We start from the raw sequence: 21145 nt of genomic DNA on the forward strand, positions 1-21145 counted from the left end.
GGACACAAGAGAGGAACTTCTCGCTCGTATTTTACGTGCTTGTGTCCAGATAAAGGAATGCAAAACTGAGCTCCGATCGGCGACGCAGCACCTGTCTACAAGAGCAGCAACATGCATTGGAGTTGACGGTGGACTGTTTGAACATCTTCTGTGAGGAAACGAACTCAATTAAACAAACCATAACATAATATCTTAATTTGCTGTCACCTGCACCTTTCTCGTTCCTAGATGTTTTCATTGGCTTACCCGGAGACGGTTAAGAAAAGGGCATATGTTTATTAGAAGTTTTTTGTTCAGAATAACCAGTAGTATCACCCGTCAAAGCATGTATCTTTCCTCCTGACTCACCCTGTATGTCAAAACTTTTCGTCTTACATGCATTGCTTTGTATTTATACGTGATGAACCCGAACTACACCGACAAAATTTCAGAAGTTATTCGGGGATGTTTTCTGAGCATTTTAGTGCAGAGGATTAGTGGTTTCCGGAGTCTTGTTTGAGTGTAATAATGTAATTATAATCTATTAGATTTGTTACCACAATTTCCTCCGTTTCTGTAAAAATACCTCCACAACAACGAAAAACCGTTAATATATGCAAGCAACAAAAACCATAACATAAAAAACAGGGTAATGCAACGATCCTCAGGCAGTTGCAAAAATACTGTGCTGTGGTAACTCAGCATAGCGTCGTTGATGCGGCGCTATTCATTGAATTTAGTGAACACATACGCGAGTTATCAGCCAAATTTTCATCAGTAAACCTATCGTGTGTCACTCTTAACATGAAACAAACACAGACGGAAACATAAACCCGAGCAGAACTAAATGCAAGCTTAAGAGGAAGTGTTGTCAACAGTATATGGAGTATATGGTGAAGTACTTGTGTTATCTGAAAACATAACGGCAAGAGTCTCTGTAGCCTAGTCCGTGTATAATCCTTAACCCTCTTTTTTGTAGCAATAGTAATCTGTTAAGGTGAATGTCTGCAGCACAACCCTGTATTTCTATATAGTAGCTGAGATGGAGATTGTCCTATAATACACAGTTTTAAGTGTGTGGGTGGGCACCATTTTGTACAGTTGCGTAAGAAGGTACAGCCCATTGCTGACTTTTTTACATAGAGCATTAATGTGGTTAATCCACCAGAGTTTTGAGTCCAAATGGACCCCTAGAAATTTACACTCGTTTGCTTCCTCTGCCACTATGCCACATACCTCATTTATGCATGAGTGGTGTATGCTGCCAGTTGTAAATATTAGCATCTGGGATTTATTTACATTGACCTTTAATCCTTGTGCATGAAAATATGAACTTAATTCTAGTATCCCATTATGTACCGAATTCTAGTATCCCATTACGTACTGAAAATTTCAGTTCCTCACAATCTTTAGCATGAAATAAAACTGAGGTGTTATCACCATAATTTACAATGTGCGAGTTAATGGGGTGTACAGTCATTAATATATGCTAAGAAGAGGAAAAGTCCAAGAATTGAGCCTTGAGGGACTCCCTGTGTCACTGTTTCACTTGTGGATTTAAAAGTTAAGATCTTAATGTTACTTTGATGTGCAAGTTTGGTACACCATTTCTGATTCACCAGATAGGTGGATAGAAGTTTCATTGATGCATCACTGACATTGTAGGCCTGCAGTTTATTTAAGAGATGCTCATCGTTTATGAGTCAGAAAGCTTTGCTCAGGTCAAGGAATACTCTGGTTGTGTGCATACCTCGTTCTTTATTGCTATATACTTCATGGCAGTGCTTAGGTCTGTCCTAAACCCATGCTGCGATTCGGTAAGCATTTTGTGTCTTGAGAAAAATGATGTTTATTGTGATAGGATAACTGTTTCAAATATTTTACTGAAAGTAGGGATTACTGATACTGGTCCAGAATTTGAAACTTCTTCTTTACTTCCCTTCTTATGGACTGGCTGTATAGCACTTATTTTTAAGGCATTTGGGTATATGTTTTCATTAATACTACAGTTTATAAGATAGGTAAGGTGTTTAGTTATTTCATTGGCACATTTCTTGCAAAAGGTCTGTCTTAAAAGTTTTTTTGGTTTGATTGTACTTATTCTTAAATATATGTAGCTTTGTTTCCTTATATAAATAGTCAAGATCACATACAGTGTGTTACAAAAAGGTACGGCCAAACTTTCAGGAAACATTCCTCACCTACAAAGAAAGAAAATATGTTATGTGGACACGTGTCCGGAAACACTTACTTTCCATGTTAGAGCTCATTTTATTACTTCTCTTCAAATCACATTAATCATGGAATGGAAACACACAGCAACAGAACGTACCAGCGTGACTTCAAACACATTGTTACAGGAAATGTTCAAAATGTCCTCCGTTAGCGAGGATACATGCATCCACCCTCCGTCGCATGGAATCCCTGATGCGCTGATGCAGCCCTGGAGAATGGCGTATTGTATCACAGCCGTCCACAATACAAGCACGAAGAGTCTCTACATTTGGTACTGGTGTTGTGTAGACAAGAGCTTTCAAATGCCCCCATAAATGAAAGTCAAGAGGGTTGAGGTCAGGAGAGCGTGGAGGCCATGGAATTGGTCTGCCTCTACCAACCGATTGGTCACCGAATCTGTTGTTGAGAAGCGTACAAACACTTCGACTGAAATGTGCAGGAGCTCCATTGTGCATGAACCACATGTTGTGTCGTACTTGTAAAGGCACATGTTCTAGCAGCACAGGTAGAGTATCCCGTATGAAATCATGATAACATGTTCCATTGAGCGTACGTGGAAGAACATGGGGCCCAGTCAAGACATCACCAACAATGCCTGCCCAAATGTTCACAGAAAATCTGTGTTGATGACGTGTTTGCACAATTGCATGCGGATTCTCGTCAGCCCACACATGTTGATTGTGAAAATTTACAATTTGATCACGTTGGAGTACATACTGACGAAACTAAAATGAGCTCTTACATGGAAATTAAAGGCGTTTCCGGACACATGTCCACATAACATCTTTTCTTTATTTGTGTGTGAGGAATGTTTCCTGAAAGTTTGGCCGTACCTTTTTGTAACACCCTGTGTATTCTGCCTTAACTTGATCAGCCTAGGTGTAAGTTTCAGCCTAGAATTACTTTAAAGACGAGAGTTGGTTCGAACCCTAGTTATTTCTTTCAGAGGGCACCAGCATTGAAATGCTTCAGCACTGTCCTATAAAATTTTTCCCATTTATCTTCTGACCCTTTAGGTTGGTAAATAGTGTCCCATTTCTCCTCTGCTAACTTAGTTTTGAAAGCTCTGATGTTGGTGCTATTCAGTATCCACTTCTCAATTATCTTAGTAGCTGTTGGTACAGCAAACCTTAAATATTCTAACACCTGACAATGGTGATCTAAGTAATGAATATTAACTTTGAAAATTAACCTTGCTTATACATTTTTATTGATATTACATAATCTATCTTACTGGAGCTTGACTCTGTTACTCTAGTGTCAGAGTTCACTAAATTTGAGAGATTATATGAGTGAAGTATATCTGTTATTTTCAAATAGGTTATAGTACAGGAGTTCACATCAGTATTTAAGTCTCCAAATATGCTAAGGTCAGTGGGGCCTGTTTGTCTAAATGCCCTGTTAAGCCTATCAAGATAGTAAAACACATCTGTATTTGGTGGGCGGTACATACCAATAACTTTATGCTTGGCTAACCTGCTTGAATGAATGTTTATGTGGACCACAACACCAGCCATTTCAATTGTTCCTTCTTTGCAGTATTGTTTAACAAATGAGATTTTCTTAAATGGAAGATGTTCATTTACAAATATTGCCACCCCACCCCCTTTGTGTTGTTGCCTGCAGTAGCTATCTGCTAACACATGCTCCTGCCTCTGCTGAAAGTTTCAAGTTCCTCATTGAGATAAGACATTACTGATTTTTTAATCTAGTTTACTGAACATGTATATCTTTCTGCTTGTTTAGATTGTCCTTTGTACTTTGGTAATCATTGTTGTCACAACTACATCATGGTCGCCGATACCACTATCAACATGGACATTCTCAAAGAGGTCAGGTCTGTTCCTTGCCATTAGATCCAGTGTATTTCCATCATCAGTGGGGTTTCTAACTATCTGTTCTAGGTAGTTTTCATAGAGTAAATTTAGTAAAGTTTTGCAGGATGTCTTATCATGCCCACCACTAACAAAATTGTATTATTACCAGTTAATTGGTGGGTGATTTAAATTTCCACCAATGATTTCAGTTTAGTCCCTTTAAACCCATCATCATAAATAATGTTTAAAAGAGTAAGTCACCACACACTGGATAGATATTATGTACACAGTAGAACAGTTCATAATGGGAGGAAACCTCCATGGTTTAGAGTCATTGTAAAGAAATTGCTAAAGAATCTGAGATTACTGCATAATACATGTAAAACAAAGTGTAGGGCTATAGATAGAGAGATGCTGAATGCAACGTGTTTGGCTGTCAAGAGAGCAATGTGTGATGCCTTCAATGACTACCATAGCAGAATATTATGAAACGACATTTCACAAAGCTGTCATGTTCAAATTATTATATGACTTTTTAAATAATAAAACCCAGTGCGTTGTTTTGGGTGGAGCATGTTCATTAGAGACAAGAGCGTCAACAGGAGTGGCCCAGGGAAGTGTGATAGGTCTGCTCTTGTTATCTGTATACATAAATGATCAGCTTGATAGGGGGAGCAGCATTCTGTGACTATTTTGTGATGATGCTGTAGTGTATGGGAAAGTGTTGTCACTGTTTGACTGCAGGATGACGTAAACAGAATTTCTTTTTGGTGTTAGAAATTGTTATAAATGGCAGCCTGCTCTGTTGAAAATGTGGGTTAATGCAGATGAGTATGAAAAAAAATTCTGTAGTGTTTGAATACAGTGTTGGTCGTGTGCTGCTTGACACACTCATGACAATTAAATATAATATTTACATGTAATACTACAGAGTGATATGAAATAGTTACTTGTAGCGAAGGCGAATGGTTGACTTTGGTTTACTGAAATAATTCTTCGAAAGCGTACCTATCTACAAAAGGAACTGCATTAGAACACTTGTGTGACCCATTCTTGAGTACCACTTGAATCTTTGGTATCCCTACTAGGTCACATTAAAGGAAGACATCGAAGAAATTAAGAGGTTTGCTCTTTGATTTATTATGGGTAGGTTTGATAAGCTCACAAGTATTACAGAAATGCTCTGTGAACTCAGATAGGAATCCCTGGAGGGCAGAAAACATTATTTTTGTGTAACACTATTGAGAAAGTTTAGAGAAATGGCATTTGTGACGGACTGTAGAACGATTCTTCTGGCATCAATGTACATATCGTGTAAGGACCAGCCTCTGCCTTGCACAATATTGTGGGTCATGGAGTATGGATGTAGATATAGATGGATGTAGATGCAGCTGTAGCTGTAGCTGAGGTCTAGAAGAAACAAAATAAGGCTGGTAGCATTTGTTTTGATATATTTTTTCATTTCTTTTTTTGTCCTTGAATTGTCGTTAGGCTGTAGAAAGTTACATGAAAAATGACCATCTAGGTGCCAAAGGATGAGCAGTTCACGTCAGACATGTTCTTGAACTTCACCAAAAAGTTCTGTATAAGGGCTGGCACAAAAGGAACGAGACTGATGTTGCAAATCAGTGTATTTATCAAATACCTTCAATTAGTATAGATCACTTTCTAAATAGGACATTTGTTCCTTACACTACTCAGAACATTCTGCATACCGTTTCCAGTGAGACTGTATAGGAGCCCTGTTGTTTTTTGCTTTCCACAGAGCACAATAACAAATCTGTAGTAAAGTGTTCACTCACTGCCACTTCGTTGATTCTGACAACACATGTCCAAGCATCAGGACCCATTTAAAGGTCACAAAACAATTTAGTTTCATGTCAAGGCACGTATTACCTGAAGCTTTCGTAGCGTTATGTTACATAAGAACAATAGCTGAGAGAAAGTGTGTTTATAGTGTTTGATCAACATTACTTTTTTTAACTTTTGCTGTGTATATAACATTTGGTAAGATAGAAATACATTGTAATTCTCAATGATGTTTTACAGGATTGTTGCTGAAGGGAAGTCAGTCATTCCCCTGAAAAATGTTCGTCTCCTGCCACCAGTAACATCTCCTGACAAGGTAGTTTGTGTGGGTCTGAACTACAGAGGTCACTGTGAAGAGCAGAACATTCCAGCACCAAAAGAACCAATGTTTTTTTCAAAATTCAGCAGCTGCATAACTGGGCCATATGACGACGTTCCTTACCCTCCTATCACAAAGGTTCGTTAGAAACTAAGTGATAAAGTTTACATTATGAATTATTTCTAACAAGATAGAATTTGTAAGAACTAGTTTACATTGATTGTTTCTTGTAAATGACAGCTTTAACTACAATTAAACTCTTAAACCACTTCCAGATTTGTATTTCTTTACAAAAATTATTCACAAGGAAGATTTCTCCTGTTACCTAGCACAAAGTTATCAAACATTCTAACTGCGTAGGCTTCTGCAGCCAGTAAGTTTACATAAAAGTTTTCTAAGTATCATGCCTTGTAATAATGTAAAAAACTATACTGGAGAAATCAGTTTCAGCCATGGTTAGAGTGGCCTGCTTCTGGATCTACTGATATGCTTTAGCTGTGAGGTGTCACTTATATTTTGTCATTTCCAATCTCTGAGCATGATGTCATGTCATAATTTTGAAAGGTCATAGTTATGATTGGTCACTTGAGGTGGAAAGAGCAGGAACTTTATTATAATAGGTTGTTGCAGTGGAGGACATGGGTATCAATAGACAACAGCTGATTTGACAATCTTCCTTACAGTATTCTATCTTATGCCAGGTGCCAGGTACCAGTTTCCAATACCAGCAGTTACATAGTGTGACTTAGTGAATTTCAGTGGCAAAAGGAATAAGACTTCTGGTCAGGTGAATACAGGATTATAAATACAAAATCAAATAGGGGTAGTGCAGGAGTAGGTTTAATAATGAATAAAAAAATATGAGCGCTGCTAAGCTACTACGAACAGCATAGTGAACACATTGTTGTAGCCCATGCCTACCACAGTGGTAAAAGTTTATGTGCCAACTAGCTCCACAGATGACAAAGAGATTGAAGAAAGGTATGATGAGATAAAAGAAATTATTCAGATAGTGAAGGGAGACAAAAATTTAAGTCATGGGGGACTGGAATTCGATAGTAGGAAAAGGAAGAGAAGGAAAAGCAGCAGGTGGACATAGAATGGGGGTAAGGAGTGAAAGAGGAAGCCACCTGGTAGAATTTTGCCCAGAGCATAACTTAACGATAGCTAACACTTAGTTCAAGAATCATGAAAGAAGGTAGTATACATGGAAGAGGCCTGGAGATACTGGAAGGTTTCAGATAGATTATATAATGGTAAGACAGAGACTTAGAACAAGGTTTTAAATTGTAAGATATTTCCAGGGGCAGATTTAGACTCTGACCACAATCTATTGGTTAGGAACTGTAGATTAAAACTGAAAAACCGGCAAAAAAGGTGGGAATTTAAGGAGATGGGACCTGGATAAACTGACTAAACCAGAGGTTGTACAGAGTTTCAGGGAGAGCATAAGGGAACAATTGACAGGAATGGGGGAAAGAAATACAGTAGAAGAAGAATGGGTAGCTTTGAGAGATGAAATAGTGAAGGCAGCAGAGGATCGAGTAGGTAAAAAGATGAGGGCTAATAGAAATCCTGGGATAAAAGAAGAAATATCGAATTTAATTGATGAAAGGAGAAAATATAAAAATGCAGTAAATGAAGCAGGCAAAAAAGGATACAAACATCTCAAAAATGAGATGGACAGGACGTGCAAAATGGCTAAACAGGGATGGCTAGGGGACAAATGAAATGATGTAGACGTGTGTATCACTTGGGGTAAGATAAATACTGCCTACAGGAAAATTAGAGAGACCTTTGGAGAAAAGAGAACTGCTTGTATGAATATCAAGAGCTCAACAACAGTCACATTAAATACATGCAAGCATATTACTGTACTCTGTGGTTTTGATATTAGTCCATTATTTTGCTTTCAGTGTTTTGAGTGAGATATCCCATCCCCAGAGGTCAGGGAAGCTAGTATTGTGTGGGAGGATCGAAATTGTCTGTGTAGAGTAGCAGGCAATAAGGTCATCCCAGTTAACATGTAGAGCATGCCAAGAGGGCCCATATGATAGTTTGTAGAGGGGCGAGGCTAGACCTGGGGTTATGGAGTATTTTTAAATTTTTTGGAAGACTAGTGGCGACTTATAAGTAGCCATAAAACCGTTCGAGTCCCGTTAGAAACCTGTGTCATACCAACTTTTAAATCATTTTCTTGAAAGAGAAACTCCTGGCTACACTATGTATTTTGCTTTCCCTGAGAACTGGGCAGGGGGGGGGGGGGGAGAAAAAAGGGGGGATGGGGAAAGGAGAGGAACAGAGAAGGAGAAAAGACCTGTGGATGCACTAGCAGACAGGAGTGCATGAGGAGGATGTGTGAGATGGTGCCCCCCCCCCCCCCCCCCCTCTGCCCTGGAGCACTCCAGCAACTGGGTATAGGGCATCCTCAAGGTGAGCAGTTCTATATTCATTCATGTGCACAGCCAGTTTGATTGTGGTCATCCTATATAAAATAGTATGTAGTGAAAAATATATCTAAAAACAAAGATGATGTGACTTACCAAATGAAAGTGCTGGCAGGTCGACAGACACACAAACACAAACATACACACAAAATTCAAGCTTTCGCAACAAACTGTTGCCTCATCAGGAAAGAGGGAAGGAGAGGGAAAGACGAAAGGATGTGGGTTTTAAGGGAGAGGGTAAGGAGTCATTCCAATCCCGGGAGCGGAAAGACTTACCTTAGGGGGAAAAAAGGACGGGTATACACTCGCGCGCACACACACACATATCCATCCACACATATACAGACACAAGCAGACATATCTAGGTCTTTAAATATGTCTGCTTGTGTCTGTATATGTGTGGATGGATGTGTGTGTGTGTGTGTGTGTGTGTGTGTGTGTGTGTGTGTGTGCGTGCGCGAGTGTATACCCGTCCTTTTTTCCCCCTAAGGTAAGTCTTTCCGCTCCCGGGATTGGAATGACTCCTTACCCTCTCCCTTAAAACCCACATCCTTTCGTCTTTCCCTCTCCTTCCCTCTTTCCTGATGAGGCAACAGTTTGTTGCGAAAGCTTGAATTTTGTGTGTATGTTTGTGTTTGTGTGTCTGTCGACCTGCCAGCACTTTCATTTGGTAAGTCACATCATCTTTGTTTTTAGATATATTTTTCCTACGTGGAATGTTTCCCTCTATTATAACCATAGTATGTAGTGAATATGACCTAATGTCACATCTCCTCTTGTCCTCCAGGCCTCAAATGTGCCAATATTCCAGTACTTGAAACAGAGCAACAATCCGAAGCAGGGTGGGGGAGAGATAGCAGGGCACGGGTGGGGGAAGAGAAATTGACATTGATTGGTGGAGCATCCAGGGACCAAAGGTGGTAGGACAGGGCTAACAGGTGCAGTGTCAGGAGGTGGGGGGGGCATAGATTGGCGGATGTGCCAGCAGAGGGCAGCATACAGTGAGGGTGAAGGGAGGTGAATTGTGAAGTGGTAACAGGACAGAGGAGGCAGAAACAGTTGTGTGATGGGTATGGGACAGTAGGTTGCTGTAGGTTGAGGTCAGGATGATTTTGGGAGTGGAGAATGTGTTGTAAGAATAATTCCCATCTGTGCAGTTCAGAAAAGTTGGTGGTGGAGGGGAGGCTCCAGATGGCCTGGGTTGTGAAGCAACCATTGAAATAAAGTATGTTATGTACAGCTGCAGGTTGTTCCACAGGGTGGTCCACTTTGCTCTTGGTCACATTCTGTCAATGGCCATTCATCCTTGTTGACAGCTGGCTGGTATCCTACCAATATAAAAAGCTGAGCAATGACTGCAACAGAGCTGGTATATAACATGGCTGCTTTCACAGGCGGCCCAGCCTCTGATGGGGTAGGATAAGTCTGCGACAGGACTGGAATAGGAAATGCCAGGTGTTGCACCTGGATCTTCCTTGTGGCAAGATGTTGGGATTGGAGTTGCATAGTGATGGACTAGGTTATTGTGGAGGTTTGATGGGTGATGGAAGACCTCTTTAGGAGGGGCTGGGAAGAATCTTGGGTAGGATGTCCCTCATTGTGGGGCATTATGATAGATAATCAAAGTACTGACAAAGGATGAGGTTCTGTGTTCCAGTCTGGGGGGGAGGGGGGGGGTTGATGAAGGGACGCTCCATTCCAGCTGTTTCTTGGGGATGATGGGAGGATTGGGGGGGGGGATATGGCATGGGGGGGTTGATGAAGGGACGCTCCATTCCAGCTGTTTCTTGGGGATGATGGGAGGATTGGGGGGGGGGGGGGATATGGCATGGGAAGTCTGCTTGTGGAGTTGGTCTGGGGGTTAGTGTCTGTCTGTGAAGGCCTCTGTGAGATCTTCAGTGTACTGGGCAAGGGGGATCCCGTCATTGCAGATACGCTGTCCCCAGATGGCCAGGCTGTATGGGAGGGAGTTTTTAGTGTGAAAGGGATGACATCTGTTGAAATTCAGGTACTGTTGGTGTTTTTAATGTGGAAGAGGTGTGAATGGAGTCATCAGAGAGGACATGGTCAACGTCCAGGAAGTTGGCACACTGGCTTGAGGAGGACCAAGTGAAGCAGTTGGAAGAGTAGATGTTGAGGTTGTGAAGGTATTGGGATAGGTTGTCTGAGTCCGTATCATGAAGATATCATCAATTAACGTGAACCACACCACGCGTTTGGGGTTTTGGGAGGCTAGGAAGGTTTCCTCCATACAGCCCATAAACAGGCTGGTATAGGAGAGTGCCATGCAGGTACCCATAGCTGTGTCACGGATTTGTTTGTATACCTTCCCTCCAAAGTAGTAGTTGTATGTTAGGATGTAGTTAGTAAGGTGTGTGAGGAATGAGGTAGTGGGTTTGGAGTGTGAAGAACGTTGGGGCAGATAGTGTTCAATAATGGCAAGACCATGAGCGTGAAGGATGTTTGTGTATAGGGAAGTGGCGTCAACAATGACGAGTAGGGAGCCAGATTGGTTGTGGAGTGTTGGTGAAGGAAGTGGTTGGTATCATCAACGTGGGAGGCAAGATTTTGAGCAATAGGTTGGAGGTGCTGGTCAATGAGGACCAAAATTCTTTCACTGGGAGCAGAATATGCAGCTACAATGGGCCATCCACGATTGTTGGGTTGTGGATTTTGGGGAGCATGTAGAAGGTGGGTGTGTGGGGTTTCATAGGAGTGAGGAGGGAAATGGATTCAGGAGAGAGGTTTTGGGATTTTTTTTAAAGTCTCAAAGCATTTCTTAACATAACCAGCTTTTAAAAGGAATGATACAGTCACTGAAGTGGGAGTATAGTTCTCAGAAATTAAAGTAGTTTTCTTTGGTGGCTGATGATAGCTGGAATAAGAGTAGATGCAGAGATACGGGGCTAGTGCCTGGTTTTGGATGCTGTCATCAGCTATGACACAGCTTTTATTTAGTACAGGTTTTCTGTGCAAGTGTTGCCTTTTTATCCTCCATAACTTAGCTTTTGTTTCATTGATTGTTTCTATAGTAAGTATGAAGTTACTAAAAACACAGTTTAAAAAGGTAAGTATAACTCTATTTTCACTATTATAGTAATTAGTTATTTTGTTTTCATTGTTTTTTAATTATAATTCTCATTTCACAGGAGCTGGACTGGGAGGTGGAACTGGCAGTGGTCATGGGGAAAACTGCCAAGAATGTTCGCCCAATAAGTGCAATGGAACATGTTTTTGGTTTTACTGTTGCACAGGATTTAAGTGCCCGTGATTGGCAGAAAAAACGAAACTCGGGGCAGTTTTTGTTGGGAAAGGCTATGGATAGCTTCTGTCCCCTTGGACCAGCTGTTGTCACCAAGGAAGCTATTGCTGATCCTCATGCTCTAGGCATACGCTCCAGAGTAAATGGTATTCTAAAACAAGAAGGAAACACAAATGAGCTCATACATCGAATAGATCATATTGTCTCATTCTTGTCTCAGTAAGTATTGCACTGAAGTTGTACACTAAGCAACAGATATGTTTTTTTCCATTAAAGAATCAGATTGTCTTCTTTTTATTATACCTGAGGAACTTACTATTGCATAAGATTTACAAAACAGAGAGGAAGAAATCAGTAAAACTTTCAAATTATTTCGGCTCTTTTTCACACAGTTCAAAGATTTATCTATGTGTAACACAGTTGATGTGACTGCAGTTATACATGTTACAGCCTTTAGTAGAGTGTATGCTGTGATTCTCGTTCATCATAAGTTGAAAACGTGTTGCAATGTCTGAAAAGAAACTAGTGACACACTGAAGCTTTGGCTGGTTTCTCGAGGCAGGGTTGGATGGTGTAACATTGCCATCAAATGGCAAGAACCTAGTTTTTAGTGACAGTTTATGTAATGCTAGTATTTTAATCAGTTTTTGTACATAATGTACCACAATATTCTCATGAACAATTTTTGTGCATTGTTTAGTACACTAGAAATGAATGGATTTGAACAGATCATATTGTCACATTTATAGTGGAAATTGGATCAACAAGATGTGCGAACTTGCACACGTGCACACATACGTGTATTGAATGATACAAAGTAAAATGATCTATTTGATAAATTACTCACAACAGAATTTATACAAAAGTGGTGGATTCTGGAGTGACACTCGGGTGATTAATTTCTCCAATATTACAGGAAACACTGCCTTCAAACAGCTAATTTTCAGACATAATTTAAATATCGACTGTTCTCAGATGAGTAAAGAACCCGCCAAACATATTTCCACTGATATTTTATGAAAGAAACTCATAAATTGGTATCTGGTACCAAGTTCTTAATTTTAATGTAATCTGTAAAGTATGTAGAAATGCACTCTAGTGAGTGTAGTACTTGTTGGGCTGTAGCAAATGCGGATATAACGTATTCCATGGCTAGCACAATGAATGTCATTCATCCCAAGTAGTTACACTACAGTGATGCACTTGATCTTCCACAAAGAAGCATTTGACAAATTCAAAAAAACCTTTACCTTATGGGCAAAGTTAACTTCGATAAAAAAAAAATCATTTTAAGCAGATCTAGTGTTGTCGAACACAGGCCGCTTATGAGACAACTCGTGTTAAAGATTGTCTAGGTTGAACGTGATGTATGTTTCATATGCTACATGAAGGAGAGTATACATTGTATGACTGAATGATGGCAGTTGTGAATTTATTTTTGTATGACTTCAGGTCCCAAGGATATACCACATTTCCGATGAACAGAAAACACACACATACAAATTTAGTTGTGCAAATTGTTTCAAAATATGTGGTCACAGCTGAGACATATCCCCAGTTTATCTTGAGCATCAGGTCTGTTTTAAGTAACCGAGAGTGCTGAGCTGGTACTTCTCTATAAAATGAGAAGCTCCCTGTGGGAATACAGAAGTGTTACGGCAACAGTATTAGTTTCACCATTATAATGTTTATTGCATATAAAAAAATCTGAGGAAGATGACATTTCAGTGCAACATAATAGTAGTATTAGGAACTTCGCCCTCATTTGTAGCTTCTTTGAAGAATTATTGAACTATGACACCATTATGTCTCTGTCAGTTTCTTATTACATTACCAGTGCAAGGAAGCTGGGCTTCCTGACATATTACTTCCGTGGTTTTATCAGTGTATTCATTGGCTACTTGTCTTTCATGTGGGCAAACATTATATGTATAAAGAAAAATTTATCCTCCACATTCTTGTGTGAACCCCATGCAATTATCCAGATTTTAATGCTTAACTCTCTCTGAACAATCACTCCCATCTTAAAGCACATTCTCTTAGACTAGTATTCCACTCACGTACTTTTGTATCTCTGTATCAGGTCATTTGAGTGATATATTTTTGGAGTCAGACGTACATCTGATCTAAAGCATTATAATCAATTTCATAAGTGAATATGAGTACCTGATGCATATAGCACTCACTACTCACACACAGTACTTGATCAAAATTATCCAGAGACCCCTATGTATTACAAAATTGACTACTAGGTGTCATGAGATGTGGATCCACCAGCGTATAAGGAGGTGGGGTGTATCATGTTGTCAGTAGAGAAGCAGTATAATAGCTGAATGTATCAGTCACAAGAGCTCAGTGACTTCAAATGTAGACTAGTTACTGGATGTCACCTGAATAACAAATCAATTGGGGGAATTCGACTGTTCTAAAGCTGCCCAAGTTAGAGCTATTGGTGATGTGATTGTGAAGTGGAAACGCAACAGAACAAACATAGCTAAACCGAGCCCAGGCAGACCTCATGTACTGATGGACAGGGACCATCCAGCATTGCTGAGGGTGGTTGAAAGAAAAAAATAATCAGAAGAAGGAATCACTTATAAGTTACAAAGTGCTACATAACCAACAATTCAATTAGCTTAATGACTGTACATGGGGAGTTACAAAGAAAGTGATACAATGGTCGAGCAGCTCCTCATAAGCCACATTTCTGCAGTCAGTGTTAATGGCACCTGAGGTGATGTAAAGAGGGATGCCAGTGGACAGCGAATGTCTGGAAACAAGTAGTTTAAATGGTGAATCATTCTGTTGCCTGTGGCAATCAGATATAAGGGTTCGGGTTTGACAAATACCTGGCAAACATTACCTGTCATAATGTGTAGTGTCAACAGTGAAATACGCAGGAAGTTGTGTTATAGTATCGGGTTGTTTTTTGTGTTTAGGATGTGGTCCCTGTAATGTGCTTAAGAAATGTTTTAAGGATATGAACACATTGTAGTTTGGAAACAATGATTGTTTGTATCAGCATGACAGTACAACCTGACATAAAGTAGCCCTTATGAGGCAATGGTTTTTGGGCAATACCATTCCTGAAATATTGTCCTGCTACAAGTACCTACCTGAACCCAATGAAGCATGTTTGAGATAAATTAAAATGTTGACTTCACTCCAAACCCAAGCATCTAACATCAGCATCTTCTTTGGTGGCAGGAAGCTCTTAAGGAAGAACAGGTGCCAATCCTACACAAACATTCAGAAACCTCATTGAAAATATCCACAGCAGAGTTCAAGCCATCATAAGGGACACAAAATGCTTTGACCATTTCCTAACTACTACTTGTGCTCACTCTCTAACGAGGATATTGAGAGAAAGCAAAATATTAGTGTTTACAAAAATCATTTCACTACATTATATGCACTTAGTTTGATGCTATGTGCCTATTTCTCTGAGAACATGTGCACATTTATGCTGTTATTGGTTCAGTTAGATGTTACTTCAACACTTGAGAATCATTTTACACTGCAGTCTACTTTTTCAGATATCTAGAAGTAAACCAGTTTCTTTCTGTATTAAAAACTGTCCAGAGTTCCAATTGTAGTTGTTGTCTCCATTAGATACCCATATACTTTTCTAATGAGTCCTGTGCAAACAGACGCATCAGCATTTGGAATATAACATACCTCACTTAGAATACACCAACATTAACTAAATTCACAAGTACTTGTAAGTAGAAACAAAGGAGAAAAAGGCTGCTACTTATCAGTGGTAGTTCACACTGATGGCAACAAATGGTGGTACAAACATTAGCTTTTGGTTCCAGGTGTTTATTCATATGCTAAAAGAAAGGGGAATGTAAAGAAGAAATAAACATAACCAAAACTGAATTTAGGAAAGTCATATAGCACCCCAGTTCAGGGTAGACATACCAAAGAGGATTACAGTGACTAAATAAATAAAGTAATGAAATGCTGACCCCTAGATAAGATTTGTATACATTGATTATAGTTTCATTTTGGATGCCACCAATACATATTAGATGGTATTCGCAGAATGAACAACAACAAAATCATTCAGCTGTTCTGCTGTTGGATGGTTGGTTATCATAATTTGTTAAAGCATTCTGCCGAACTGGGAGCGGTCCTTTTCTTTCTCCTTAGTTTGCCATTTAATTTCATGTAACTTAAAATGTTTTACTTCTGGTCTATAAAGCAAACAGTTCTGTTGTTATAAGACAAATGTTAATGTGAATGTTATTGTTTGTCATTTTGTTGTATGCTTAGACACTGTAACTAGCATTAAGTATGTTCAAGGATAGTTACGATGAGGTCATAAGTATTTTGGAGTCTATCACACATTTTTTTTAATGGTAGTTGTGTATGAATAACAGGATCATTGTCGGAAACTAGCAATATGTGGACTATTAAGTCGTCATCTGTCAGACAGACGTGCTCTTTATGCACTGGTATTATAGTATTGAGAATAACTAGCAGGTTTAAAAACTTCTGTTTGTTTCAAGAACCAAAGCTTTTAATATCTTGTAAATTTTGTACAGCCTGTGATTTTTACTTACTGGTTTCATTTTGCTGCTGCTCTTATCCATTAAACTATGAGTACTTTCTTATGGCCAAAATTCTTGCTCTGATATTAGGTGATGCCCTAATAGTAATAATTAGAGGTTAAATAGGAACAGTTTTCATGTAAATTTGTGATTTTTCTCTCTACAGTGTCATAACCTTACGCCCTGGAGATATCATTTTAACCGGCACTCCAGCTGGTGTTGGCATGCACAGAAAGCCACCAGAGTATTTGAAGGTACTGCCCTAATCTGTCTTGGTGAAATTTCTCTCTCTCTCTCTCTCTCTCTCTCTCTCTCTCTCTCTCTGTGTGTGTGTGTGTGTGTGTGTGTGTGTGTGTGTGTGTGTGTGTGTGTGTGTGTGTTTTAAATTAGTGATTATCATTATTTATTCATTAGGAGTCAGATACTTTTGCTTTTGCATTTATATTTGAATATGATAAATAAAAACTCAGTTTGAAGGGGTGATGCTCCCACAGTTTTGCTAATCACATTGAGCTGTTCAGTGTAGGATGCTGATTAACAATTTTTGATTTAAGAAGCTCACATGTTGAATGATGCAAGGTATATTCACATTCACAACAAGTAACAATTCTTATATTTGGCAAAGGCATGCAACTATTTTAAGAAAAGGTCACATTTGTAATCTTGACACCCAAATGTTGGAACACAAATTATAGTGGCTGTGAATACAATACTGCATACACACGTGCTACGTGTGACTGGCAGGCAGGACACTGCCAATGCAGTGGACAGAAATTCCGCTAGGTGGTGTGGGCATGTTTGAATGTACAGTAAATAAGAATTGAATAAAAATGAATTGAAACATATAGTGGTAATTAAAGTCAGTGCAAATGAAAAATAGATTTAAAATGGGTGATAAAACTGAAATAGATGTAAAAACCACTTAAACAGGAATAAAATGCCTAACATGTGGCGCCATCTGTTGGCATCATGGGTAAAGAGAAGATGTATGCAAGAAATACATATATATTGATGTCTGTTTTGTGTAGCTGTAATACATAATTAATTTTCTATAAGTCATATGTAAAATAAAGGGTATAGAAATAAATTGATGAGGAGATTATGTCCCTGTTCAGTTAAACTCTTTCAAAAACTGTCACCATTGAATCATTAAAGTCTAATTCTCAATAATTGGTTGGTCATTAAGATGTACATCTTTAGCTACATGAGTGTGTTTGACAATATCCAGTTCCTCTAGCGATGTCACTTTTTTGCTCTTGGGTGCACAATGAGAAATTTGGAGTGATTCTAATACAGATCCTGTGTGTCTACTAGCTTTTAAATGCTCAGGAAATGCTGTATTACTTCTAATTACACATTCAGAACATCTGGTCATTCTGCCCAATGTAACCATAGGATATTAAGCACATGTTATTTATAAACCAAAAATGAGAGAATCTGTCTTTACATGGCTGCTCATAGTGTATAAATAGATACTGGATATTATAATGAAAGGTGTAAGCAACTTTGACAATATAGCTCCTAAACATCCTAGTGGGCTGACAAATGCTACCCAAATATGGTACAACAAACTTTGCTTTTGGGATTACAAACTTAGGTTCTGTTAAACTACCACTTTTCTCAACATTTTGTTTGTACAACTTATTGACAATGTTAGTTATATCCAGTACTATTAGCAGTGAACTGAAAATTGGTTAGTTCATGGTCAGCAGCAACTGAGGTTAAAGGACTTTTGCATAGGCTCTGGAAAATTCTTTTTTGTGGTGATATGGATGGCATTACGATGCATGGATTATTGAGTCACTGGTGGTTGGCTTATGAAATGCCAGAATTAATTTCATTATCAGCAAGCTGAAGTTTTATGTACAAATAATTTGTGGACCCATTATTTCATAAGACATTTTAGAATGTGCAATGTTAAATTCATCTTTCACTAAAGATATATCCACCAAAGGGTCATCACATACAATGAATATGTCATCAACATAATGACAATAAAATTGTGATAATTTTTCAGAGTATAGCTGAGTACTGGCATAGCGCACCTCATCAAGATGTTAATTTATATCTGTCATATTTTATATTTGGCTTCAGGAATTTTTTTACATAGTTTATATCTGATTCATATAGAAGCTGTAATGTCTATGTATTTCTTACGTAAATCTTGCCTTTACTCTTGATGTCAACAGATGGCATCATGTGTTAGATATTTTATTCCTTCTTAAATTGTTTTTACATCTATTTTACTTCTATCCCTGATTTTAAATATATTTTTAATTTGCATTGACTTTAACTACCACAACATTTTACTCTATTCTTATGTCCTGTACTTTCAAACATCTAAAAGCCGTCTAGCAGAACTTTCACCCACTTGGTCAGCAGCTTCCTGCCCTACCAGTTTCACGTATTGTGTGCATATGTGGTCATGTAGTCAGGCCCACTACAATTTGTATGCCAATATTTGTGTGTTAAGATTAGAAGTGTGAAACTATCGTAGCATAGCTGCATGCATTTGCTAAAGGTAAGAATTCTCTCTTCACATTTCAACAACTAATTTGACTTTTTGCCACTAATCTAGGGCAACTTTTATAATACTCTTTTCCCTTAGCATTCTTGATGCATACCACTGTTCTAAACGTAAGTCCCCCTTCACTCTGATGTTTATGAGTAATTTAAAAAAAAAAATTACTAACCTCTCATGCTAGATAGGACCATATCCATTATCTGTTTATATGTATTTTCCCCATGTAGAAATTCTGAAGATGCCTCAAAAAGGTGAAAAAATCATTAAAACTTCTGCTGTTACTGCAACTTAAACTGTTTTTTCCTACTGAAAATATATCACAATTGCTGCACCATGGCCATAGTGTGGGCGCACTTACATGTTAATTATAAGTTACATTTAAGTTGAAAGTTTAGCACAGTCACACAGATGGTAACTCTTTGTTACATTAGTTTCTAGTATATTTCAGTACACTCCATATTGTAGTGCAGCTGTATCCCATACAGCCATCCTCGCCATGCATGAGCCATCAGCAATGGTAGCACATTGAGGAAGTTTCCTGCAATTTTTCGTGTTTGTGGCACCTTGCTATCGGCAACTACTAGAAAATTACTACATAAGTAAAAAATAGTTGCATGACTAAAAAGAGATCTTAATAAATAATACTAAGTAAGTGTTAAAAAAGTCTCCTTCATTCATCAAATTTATGTTTTTGGAGGCAAAGATATCAGTATAATATTCTGAATAGTTATCTTAGGTACTGATAATTAATTATCAGCCATTACTTCAAATTTTTGTTTTTGAAACCCAAAAATTTGCAGGTGACATTAATACACTTTAATCAAAGTAACAGATGAAACAATGTCTTAAATGTTATTATCCCCCCCACCGGGTGGCCCACAGCTGTTTTGTGGGTTTGTGTGTGGCTCTCACGGGGCCCTGAACTGTTGCAGCCTTTCTTCTCTCTTGGACTGCATTCCCTTCCCCATCCCACTTCTTCCCATCCTAACTTCTCACCCTCCTGTCCCCTCCCCCCTTCCTTGGTGTTTCCCTTTACAGTGGCTCAGCTATTCCCTCAGTCCCACTGTTACTTTTTGATCTTGTCTCGTGTTTCCACTTTTTTTTTATCCTACATGAAATGTATTCACAATTGTGAATATGGACAACCATCAGCTGTATAAGCATGTGTGGCACTCGCACTACAGCTTATAAAGCCTTTGAAAATATTGAAATTAGTACTGGGGCCAAGGAGGAAAATAAAGTGAAGGTGAAAGGCATTGCTGTTCTTGATGGTTCTTGTATTTAGGCAGATGGTATTTTGAATATAATCCTTGAAACGGATGATATATTTAGTCATGCTACTGGATGGCTTAGTGTGGCTATTGTTAGCTTCTTTCTCCATAACTTCCGTATCCATAATATTAGCCATTTGGGGAAGAACTCCCTCCCTAGCATCTTTTGCATGGGTTCCTCACCCTCACCCCCTCTCCCTCCTTCCTTTCCCATCGTAGACCCCTTCCAACTCCCCACTAGTGTAGCCACTATGTCTGGTGGGGCTGTTATCTTCCCATCTGGCGGAGTCCCCTGACAACACAGAGATGAGATTTCAGGTACTCAGTCGTCACTGCCTCGTATATGCCTATGAATGACTGCTTGTCTTTTTGAGACAGCAATGGCCGCCGTGGTGGGTGGCCCTCGCCATGACTGGGGGGCACCCTTGGGGTGAGCCCCTAATCAGAGTGGGTGGTACTGGGGTGGATGCTCTGCACATGAAGCATCCTAAGCTACATATTTCTGGCTGCTCTTTCACTTCTGACTTTTCAGACAGGAACAGTTCTCTCTACTCCTACTTTCACTTCCTTGGCATTCCCCTGCATGGCCACCCCTAGGAGGGAGGCCTGACCTACCAGCTTGGGGCGAAACCCTTTGCCCGTTACTTAATTTGTTCCAGGACAGATGAGGATTGACTCACTCAGTAAGATGTGATCCGGTTATCTACTGATTAAGACTGCATGTGCCTGACAGACGGCTTCCCTTTGTTCTTGCAAGTGTTTAGGAGACATCCCAGTGAAAATTATTCCTCAGCAGTCCTTAAATATGACCCGGGCATTATTTTCTGCAGGGACCACCTCCTTCAATCGGACAAGGAATTCAGGACTAATCTGGCACAGCATGACATTCATTTTGCCCGCCGAGTCCAAGTAGGTCCTAAGGACAA

At 39.2% G+C, this 21145-nt stretch overlaps 1 protein-coding gene across 1 annotated transcript in view; it reads left to right on the forward strand.

Moving 5' to 3' along the window:
• LOC126253522 (fumarylacetoacetate hydrolase domain-containing protein 2) overlaps positions 1-21145 on the forward strand; it is a 158743-nt gene that overhangs the window by 125974 nt on the left and 11624 nt on the right. The window contains exons 2-4 of the mRNA XM_049954899.1: positions 6081-6297; positions 11756-12087; positions 16591-16678. Coding sequence (XP_049810856.1) covers positions 6081-6297; positions 11756-12087; positions 16591-16678 — 637 coding nt within the window. The remainder of the gene's footprint in view (positions 1-6080; positions 6298-11755; positions 12088-16590; positions 16679-21145) is intronic.

This window comes from Schistocerca nitens, chromosome 4, assembly GCF_023898315.1.
Source record: "Schistocerca nitens isolate TAMUIC-IGC-003100 chromosome 4, iqSchNite1.1, whole genome shotgun sequence".
NCBI lineage: Eukaryota > Metazoa > Arthropoda > Insecta > Orthoptera > Acrididae > Schistocerca > Schistocerca nitens.